The sequence below is a fragment of the Bombus impatiens genome, unplaced genomic scaffold (assembly GCF_000188095.3).
Source record: "Bombus impatiens unplaced genomic scaffold, BIMP_2.2 scf_0320, whole genome shotgun sequence".
NCBI classification, from domain to species: domain Eukaryota; kingdom Metazoa; phylum Arthropoda; class Insecta; order Hymenoptera; family Apidae; genus Bombus; species Bombus impatiens.
The window spans coordinates 1,232,638-1,242,304 of record NT_176739.1 but is presented as its reverse complement, the minus strand read 5'-3'; the positions used below and the strand labels follow the sequence as shown (position 1 = coordinate 1,242,304).

The 9,667-nt window shown below is 36.8% G+C and overlaps 1 protein-coding gene across 1 annotated transcript; it reads right to left on the bottom strand.

Moving 5' to 3' along the window:
* Positions 1 to 166: 166 nt before the first annotated feature.
* Positions 167 to 9,227, bottom strand: LOC100743436 (intraflagellar transport protein 172 homolog). Its single transcript, XM_012385358.3, has 14 exons — positions 9,013 to 9,227; positions 8,400 to 8,543; positions 7,883 to 7,995; positions 7,626 to 7,811; positions 6,393 to 6,806; positions 5,573 to 6,202; positions 4,523 to 4,969; positions 3,683 to 4,418; positions 2,992 to 3,552; positions 2,452 to 2,895; positions 2,062 to 2,385; positions 1,563 to 1,979; positions 882 to 1,496; positions 167 to 800 (listed from the first exon to the last, which is right to left on the bottom strand). The coding sequence occupies exons 1-14, from the start codon at positions 9,049 to 9,051 to the stop codon at positions 663 to 665; spliced, it is 5,208 nt and encodes a 1,735-aa protein (XP_012240781.1). The 5' UTR covers positions 9,052 to 9,227; the 3' UTR covers positions 167 to 662.
* Between the last annotated feature and the right edge of the window lie 440 nt (positions 9,228 to 9,667).

Genomic DNA, 9,667 nt, shown 5'->3' with positions numbered 1-9,667 from the left:
GCTTTCACTAATTTTTCCCTTTATCTGTTATTTTATGTTTTATTTACACTTAAAATAGGTGTAAATAATAAGGTATTAAAAACGATCAAAGGCGGTTGGATAAAAGGAATGTAATGCAAAGAGGAACTCAAAAAAGAGTATTGTGCGTTATTTAGTTTATCATTTCTAGCTTGTACTACTATTTTCGAGATATACATATTATCTCTGTATAAAAATGCAATACGCCCATAGTCATCACTGAGTAGTCGGAAAATATAAACATCCATCGCGGATAGGTATTCAGACAACGAGTGATAGTTATCTTGATAACTCGTTAGGGTCGATCGTTATACATAGAGTCACTTTAACGATAAGACACGAGAAATCCCGTGGACACACGTTGCATGTATATTCACATTGCATAGAAACTATTTATGCTTAAGTTAGAGTAATTATTTACATAATGCAGCCTTATTTAAATAAATTCTAGAGAAATGAGGTCGTTTTCTTTCTGCGTTACCTTGTCATTAGAAGGTCACTGCTAGTTTTTAAATATATTTCATTTATATTCATTTTATTAATAATTTAATCTTGTTTATACTTACATTAATACACTTATATTTACATAGAAACTTATACTTTTCTATTTTGGAAACTGTAACAATAAGTAACACCATATGCCTTTAAAAAGAATAGTTGGGAATTGCTCCGAACCATTCTTGAATGAAAGCTAGAATATCATTAAGATTTGAGTCCTGAGGAGCTTGGCGTGCAGTATTAATCAACTTTGTCCAGTCATCACGATCTGCCACATGCTGAACCTTTACAGATAGCAATTTATCATTATACTTTGAAAAAGATTAAAAAAGAAATAAAATTTACTGGTAGAATTTATAAAATACCTCTGCAAATTTAATGATTGAACCTCGAATGGGATACCCAGTCAAGATGCAAGCTTGAAGACTTCCAGAATCAACAGAATGAGCAGTCAATGAACCTACATAGACTCCTCTATGATCTGTGGGGAGAACCTGCTCCACTTTTTGATCCATAGATACAGCAAGAACCCATTCACGGACTTCTTCTCTCTGTTCTGCTGTTAAACTCAATGTCTCTGGCAGAGGAACCTCCACAGGGAAGTCTGTTACAGCTAAATCTTCAACATCCAACACGGTACTATCACCTTCTTCTATGCATTCCTCTAAATCCAGGAAATGGTTTAAAAAAACAAAGGCTTCACTGTTCTTCCCAGCTGTACGTGCTTCTATCCCTGCTTCATAGTAAGCTCTATCAGCAAGAAGAAGGTCAGTGTACCTCAGTAAAGTAATGGAGGCTTTTAAGACCAGGCCAGAAAGTACAGGATAATCACGACAACCACATTTCACTGCTGAATAATGAGTAGCTTTGAGTACTCTCTCAAATTTCGATTTTTGACTTGATTCTAATGATTTTAAATTCTTCCAAAGATCCAAGAGTACAGTTCTCAAGTGACTTAAGTATCTGTATTCATAATATGCCTGAAACAAAACAGCTTCCAGCTGACTATTTCTTTTTTACCAAGTTTATCAATATGCTATTTTTACCTCTGAATTTAAAATGCTTTCAGACAATTGTAAGTAGAGATTAAAATTTTGCTGGATGGGAGGAGTACCATACTTAACATACAATTGCAAAGCATCTAGTGGAGCATTCCCTTTCAATAGTTGAACCGCTCTTTGTGCCACATATTTGTGCAAAACCTGAGTTCCTTGAGTGCTTGCAGTCTCAAATACTTGGTTCCATTGACCTTTATTAGCTAGTATCTCAAGTCCTGCATCTGCATCTATTTCTACAAGTCTATCTATTTGTCCATCCCTCAGCATTGCTTCCTTATACTTCTCTTCCAAATAAGGTTCTATATCTGGTGCCAGTTCATTTACAATTCTCTTGGCTTTTTCCCACTCTCCAATTGAAGCCAATGAATCAATAGCATCTTTCAATTTGTCTGCCTGTAAGAATACCTAAAGGAAATAAGAAAGAAATTAAATTTGTGAAATTAAATCAATCTTTTATTTGTAAGATATTCAATTGTAAGATGGCAACCTGAGCAGCAACAGCATATTCTCCAATAGCAAACAAACGCGAGCCAAGATCTCCACCGATTTGAGCAACAGTTTCTGAATCAGCTTGATGAAGTAGAATGTCAGCAGCCTTGATAAGAGACGACCTGGGCGCTTGAGGATCTAGAATTAAGATATCGAGAGCAGCTCGCACTTCACCAACTTCTAACCACTTTCTGGCTTCTTCAAAAGCGTTTGCACCAGCAAGAGAGGCGCTTATTTGACCAAGTTCACGCCTGAGATTCGCTTGTTGACTCGGTAGGTATTCTCTGCAAACACGTAGCGCCTCAGACCACATTCCTGCTTTCTGTAATATTCAAGAAGCATTTAAGAAATGAATCAATATACACAGTATGTATTATCAAATAATCACCTTGTAGTGTTCAATAATCATTTCGGGTTTATGGGCTCTCAATAGCAAAGTCTCGGCCAAGGAATAGTCCTGTCCTTCAACTGCTTCACTAGCCCTGGCAATGAGGACTTGAGCAACTGCATCTTGGTTAATTGATTGAGCTACATCTTCAGCAGCCTCCCAATCTCGAGTATGAATATACATCTGAACAGCCTCCATGGTTCTTCCAGCTTTAATAAATTCTTTTTCTGCTTCAGAGAAATGACCTGCATCTTCCAGTGCCATGGCGTGTCTATAGTGAACTTCTTTCATCTGATCAGTACTCCCATATTTGACAATTTCCAAAGCCCAATCGAACAAGTCAGCTTCACAAGCTAGCTGCAGACAGCCATCTAAGTAGTTCAGCCGCATAAGCAGCCTGGCTGCTAATTCTGGTGCCAATGTACGTGCCCATATTAAAGCTACCTATATAGAAATCAGAATTTTTTAATTATATATACATATAATATGCATTTGATACACTTTTGCATTTTTTAAAGATAAGTGTCTAGTAATCGAGACCTGTTGGGCTGCGTTATCTCCAGCATGCTGTTTCGCTACACGAAGAGCATCCTCCCACATGTTGGCTGCCCTATAAGCAGTCACCGCTCCTCTCCAATCACCAGCTGCAAGGTAATGATCCTCAGCCTCACGAGGCTTGCTAGACTCATTCAATTCTCTGGCTAAATGCGCGTGAGTGGTCTCCAAAAGGTCTGGTCTATATTTTGCTACTAATCTAATCATATCTGCACGCCGACTAGCCTTTCTGTACATCGCTATAGCCGAATCATATTTGCCAATGGCAAGATATAATTCCTCTGCGTGTTTCAGATCTCCTGTTTCACAGAGGATTGTAGCATGTTTTAACAGGACTTCGTTCGCTTCATCAGGAGTCATATACTCTTGAGCTACTTCATGAGCACGACTCCAGTTGCCATTTTGTACGTGAACATCAACTGCACGTCTGGCATCTCCGGATCGAATGAAAAGCCTTTCTGCCAAGTTCTTCTCGTGTATGGAGGCGAAATATTCGGCCAGTTTCTCGCACTGTTTCCTTATTGTGGGATCATCATCCTCGATCACCTTTAAAAAATACTAGTATTAACAAATACTTTATTTTGAATATTGCATGTATATTGGGTATTTCCGCATATTGAGATCTTCCGTAATCTGTTAATCATAGAAAAATAGGCAAATGTGAAGAAATCTTTACCTGTATGATCTGTAGCCCTTTTCTCCACTGTCGTGCATTGATAGCAGCATCCAGAGCCAGAGCAGTTTCTCCTGCCTCTATAAAATGATTAATAGCTGCATCATAGTGCCCAGCAGAGGCCAAGTGCTTGCCCCATTCTCGTTCAAGGTCAACTACCGAAGTAGGATCCACCTTTCTAGCCAATTCCAATGCTCTTGCGAATACTCCAGCTTGAGAGTAGCATTTAATAGCTTCCAGAGGCTCTGATGTCTTTTCCAACAGTTCTCCAGCTAATTCCATTAAGTCCGTCGCTTTCAAAACTCTCACGATTTCATTAACAATGGACCTGTCTTCTAATAGATCTGGATTGGCCAGAACAAGTCTAGCTGCTCGACCAGGTCGATGAGCATCTAGGTATAGCTTGATTGCACGTCGAGGATTAGTGGGTTCCAAAATGGCAGCAGCTCTAGCTGTCTGGCCACTTTCGAGTAGCCAAGTCAGATGTCTATCTCTGAGCTCCTGGAGACCTGACCAGCCTCTGTTTTGTGCTAAAATCAACGCATCTTCCCAGTGCCAATATTTTTGGTACATATCCAGAGCCTGGCCTAATTCATTTTGTTCCAAATAAATGGCTTCTGCAGTTTTTAATTCGCCATTTAGAATGGCTAACTTTGCCCAACAGTCAGGGCTTGAAAGTGGATCATGCCCAGTCTCTGCACGGTACTTTTCGCCGATTTCTATTATATTTTTTAAGAATCTAGAAGAGCAATGAAAAGCTTTTTATGGTAATTATTCAAATACTTTTGTAAGTCACTGTAATTGGCAAGAACAGACAGGAACTATGAAGAAACAGATATAAACCTGGAACAAGCTACATCCCCGAGAGCTGCGTAGCACCTGGCAGCTATCAATAACTGTCTAGCAGCCATTGCATTCCTGGCTACATTTTCCCACATGGCCTCCGCTTGAGGCCTATCTGCCAAATCCTCCAGGAATAATAAAGCTCTACCAAAATCATTGTCATGTAGCGCTGTGCCAAATTCTATCAGTGGTTCATCAAGCAGATAGGCCACCTTGCCTCCAGCCTCCTCCACCGTGACAGTAGTTCTTCCATCTTCTCTAGAAATGTCGATGGCGTCACCACGAACTGGAATTAATGTTGCCACTTCGGGATCATCGACGTTGTACCAGACTGCCAAGGTTTGTCCGGTTTGAGCTACTACTACATCACTGCCTAGTACCCAAGAAGCAAAACTGACTCCAGTCAGTAATAAAATTCTTCCACCTAGCTCGTCACTTAGCCATAGTCTAGGTAAATAACGAGAATTAAGAATATATTGAAATCTCGATAAGATTTATAGATGTTGGATGAAAGAGGAACTTCAGGGGTAGATTTTTTTAGTAATATAGATTCCATATTAATCGACAGAAGTTTACGTTATCGACTGTTGCATGTCAACAATGGATAACCAGTTCGGCTATAGATGTGAAAAAATTTAAGGGACCATTCTTAAAATTAAAATAAGATAAAAATCAAGAATAAAAAAATTGCGTTTTCGACTTTCTTTTTTAATTATTGACAATCAAACATTAACCGAAGTACCCCTGTGAGCGAGTAAACCTCCTTACACGAACGAAAGTGGATCAGCCTAAGCAGCAAGGTGTACAGGATCCTCAAATTGAACGCTACATGGACAGCAGGTTACCTCGTACAAGTTTTTTCACACCTGTAGCCAAAAACTCTGTATGTTTCTCCCAATGATTTTTTTATATCATTCCGTAAAACACTAAGGACATTTTCTGCATTTAGGAGGGACACAATACTTCAACTACGAGAATAGAAGAATACCGAAATACTGCATACTGAACGATTAAAGAAATCTCATGTAAATGAGCGAAATACTTCGTTACCTGGCTCTTTTGTCTCTAGATAGTAACCTGTGGCCTGTTTCGCTAAGTTCCAGCCAATCTACACGGACATCATGAGAAACCATTGTAACAGTAAGCCCAGTTACCAGGTCCATGATGCGAACAGTTCTTGGATCCAACAAATAAGCGAGTCTTTTATTATCCGGTGCTTCAGCAGCCTGTCTCTCATTGATCCTCACGCTAACTACATGAGGATTTACTGCTTCTGTTCTTACTGAGCCTAATGCCTCATTGTTCCCATACTCAACTATGGTTAGCTCTCCTGAACAGAAGATTAGACACACTCTTGGATATTCAAAAAAGAATTTTTCACTGTTGCTTTTGTCTTCCCAGGAAATTTCACTGATAAGATTTAGTTCAATGTCAGCTAAAAGTAGAGTGTTAGCTGTGCGAGCTATCACATTATTGTCAGCTCGTCCTAGGACTTTGACATCCTCTATTTCGTAGCCTGTTTGGGATCTAATAATTACTGGCCGATTGCCCTCTTGTAATGGACGAATCACTACTTGGTTGGGTCCAACGTAGGCCACTTCGTGACTTCCTCTGATTACTGTTCTCTTCAGGACTGTTTCGAATTGCTCTACTGCGCCGCAGAGGCTGCCTACAAGTAACCTGGAAAGTTAATAGCATATAATTTTTATCTTTTTTATTCTGTATATACATATATTCTTTGCTTCTTATTCTCAAATATTTTTCTAAATTTTTTTTTCTTTATTTTTTATTTTCTAAATTCCCTCATATCTTCTATCATTTCAGGGTTATAATTTGGTCCAATTGCATGGAACATTTTATATAGGCTGACCTGGAACCATCACGACGCCAGGATATCGCAGTGACTGTATAGAAATTAGGCAAAGATCGTGTATTTGCCTCTTCCCAAATGGAACGTCGAGGACTCCAATCCAAAATTCGTATTTTGTCCCAAGATCCGATAGCAACACTCTGTCCACTGGGACTACAGCAGGCCACAGCGATTTCTTTTTCGTTCTCGCGACTGTAGTCGAAATTTTTCACTAACTTTCCACGCGAATCGTAAAATGACACTCGTCTGTCGCACCCTGCAGCCAGAATATGCGATTGTGTCCATGCTAATGCGTATGCTGGTACTGTATGAGTACAGATACGTCCAGAAGGCTCGTGATTTCCATCGGCGGTTAAATGATACTTTATTATGCTACCATCAGCGTGACTTGATAAGAAACCGGTTCCTCGTACACTGAAATTAAAGATAAGATGATGATTTTATTTAAATTAGATATATTACAAAGCAATTTCTAAAAGTATATGAGACGTTTATTAATTATTTAAACGAGGATCCACCTTGTCGATTTCATTAGCTTTCAAATATATTGTCAGGACCATGACACAACTTATACCAAGATAAAATATAGCAGAAGTATTTTTATGAATATCTGCTGTTCGGAATATTGACCATACAACATTTGAAAATTATTGAAATTAGTGAGATAGTCTCTCATTTGAATTTGAATTCAAATCCTGTTGTTGTTTTGTTTCGGAGTATCATGGTCGTTAGGTCACAGGTATTGCAAGGAGTAACGAACTCCGAGCAAAACAATGTTGCCGCTACTTTCAACCGTCAAACGCAGTCGAGTTCAAACTTTCCAACTGTCCTCCGACCGATGTAAACAAACAAACGAAATGCCGAGCGAGAGAGTTCAGCGATCGCAGCATAAGCATACAGACGCGTCAGACGTGTATACGGAGTTTCTTGACACGCGCGTATTTATTTCGTAAGACTTATTATACTTGGACTTGTGCTTTGTGTCAAAGTAATAACTGTAGTGAATTGCTCACAAACATATAGACTGTTATTCGTGATATCCGGTAAGATCAATCCTCTACAGAATGATGTACGAAGCAAGCAAGAAGTGATAGTAGAGGTTAGCAATTATTTTTTGCCTAATAAACACATGATCTTGTTTCAATTCACTTCAACAAGGACAATAAAATATGCAATTTTTGTTTCAATACGGAGGAACTAACGAGAAAATAAAATATTGTGAAGATAGATTACTTGGAAGCCAACGCAATCGTGGTCGAATCAGCCGTGTAAAGTGTCTGAGCTTTCTGAGTCTTCACCAATGCAATGCGAACTTTGCCATCTACCAAACCAACAATAATCGGTCCCTCGGTCAGCCAAATTAGACAAGTGACAGGAGAACTTTGACGAAACTTGTTGCAAATCACTTTCTTCTCTCCCCTATATGAGATATGTATATCTTTCAAAAAGAATTTCGACAATTCTTTAAACTAATTTTTTCTATCATTTACCATTGTTCTCCAATTTTGTAAACGTACACTATACAGTCAGTCTGGCCCACTGCTATTTTTGTCGAGTCTGGAGAAAAGGCAATACCCTTGACCACGTAACTCTTTTTACCAAACTAGAAAAGATGGGTAATTTTTCATAAAGATACACACATCGTTTAAATTTGAAGAATTTTTCATAACATTTCAATTATTGTTTTTTACAATATCTTTTTGAAACTTACACCAAAAAAAAAATAAATTTATTATGTTTATTAACACTAAAAAAAAAAATTAAGAAATTGATTAATCAGATAATATAAGAATTTACATAAAGTTAGACGAACAAAAGAAATAACAATGAATGTACAATATCAAATTAAATTTTGAAACCGGTCATTTGACCGGGTCTAGTAAGATTAGTGTTAAGATACAGGAGTAAAATAAAAAATACAAAATACGATAGAAATACAATCAGTGGAGTACATTTACTTATACCTTAATGTAATTGTAAGGAAATTATTGTCGAATACCTTCGTACCTTCGAATCGACAGGTTTCGTGGAAAATTTGTCACGTTTCACGCAATTCTCGTCAAAAAGGTATATGGAACGATCAGAGGAAGCGACAGCCAGTTTTAGACTGTTTGGTGACCAACTTATACCCACCACTCTATTCTCGTACTCCTGTTTTATAAAATAATTTTTCAGAAATTTATCTAAAATATTTTCCCCTATTTTATATTTAATTATTACCTCAGTGCGATTTAATGTTTTTCATCTATTCTTTATTTTATTGTTTCTTCAAGTAGATTTTATTTTTTAATTTCTTGTTTTAATATTAACCTAATTCAATTTGCTATTAATTTTGTATTATTTTAAAAATCTTATTTTTTTACTTCGTATTTCATTATTATTTTAGTTTAGTTTAATATTTCTCTAAACAGATTATATATTCTAATTTTTTATTTTATTATTATTCTAGCTTAGCTTACTATTAACTTGTTACTATGTTACATTATTTTTCGACATTAATCTTAGTAAAGTTCTCAATAAATTTTACCATGTTTATCCTTACTTTCGTATTTAGATCAATTACAAGCATTATTCGGAACGTCGTTAAAATCATTAACTTATTCAAAGTATATGTACTTACATACGGTGGCGTAACATTGCCCAAATATTTCAGCAACATAGTTATTCCTTATCGCCTTTGACATCGATGGATTGCAGTGAATTCTCGAGAAAATTGTTTCTGTTTGTATACTGTAACGCAGTCACGTTGGTTCATTTCGAGCGATATAAACGTGAGTTTCTGAGACGCAATACCACATGAGACGTTTTGTATACGTTCAAGTTGCCTAGGCGACAACAACCTTTGAGGCTTGTCTAGGAGTGGAGGAAGTCAGGAAAATTGATGAGGCAGGTTAAAAATTACCAACACATAATTCTTATTGAATTTACTTTAGTTTATTCAGAAGAGTATACATATATGATTAACGAGGAAGGAGAATCTACTCTCAAAAGTTAAATAATTCTGTGAAAATTAACTGACAAAATTATAATTCTGTATAGTTAAATAAATTCTTAGGTTGGATGTTTCAATTCATACAATATATATGTAACTAATAAATTGTCTATTTCTATTATAAAATAATTTTTGGAAAGTTAAATATCAAAATTGTAATTCCGTCTCATTAAGTTAATTTTTAGATTGGTTTCAAATGAAATAATTTATTTAAACAAACAAGCACGTCATTTATAATAATAAGAAATCGTACTATTCCTATAAATCTATCGATAATAAATAA

What these genes read in the sequence shown, in the direction of transcription:
- LOC100743436 (XM_012385358.3), bottom strand. Translation starts at nt 9,051, where the DNA reads ATGTTGCTGAAATATTTGGGCAATGTTACGCCACCGTAT. An exon ending in ACGATTGCGTTGGCTTCCAA is followed by an intron (nt 6,807 to 7,625) that starts GTAATCTATCTT and finishes CTTTAATTTCAG; the next exon opens with TGTACGAGGAACCGGTTTCT. An exon ending in AATATGCTGTTGCTGCTCAG is followed by an intron (nt 1,980 to 2,061) that starts GTTGCCATCTTA and finishes TATTTCCTTTAG; the next exon opens with GTATTCTTACAGGCAGACAA.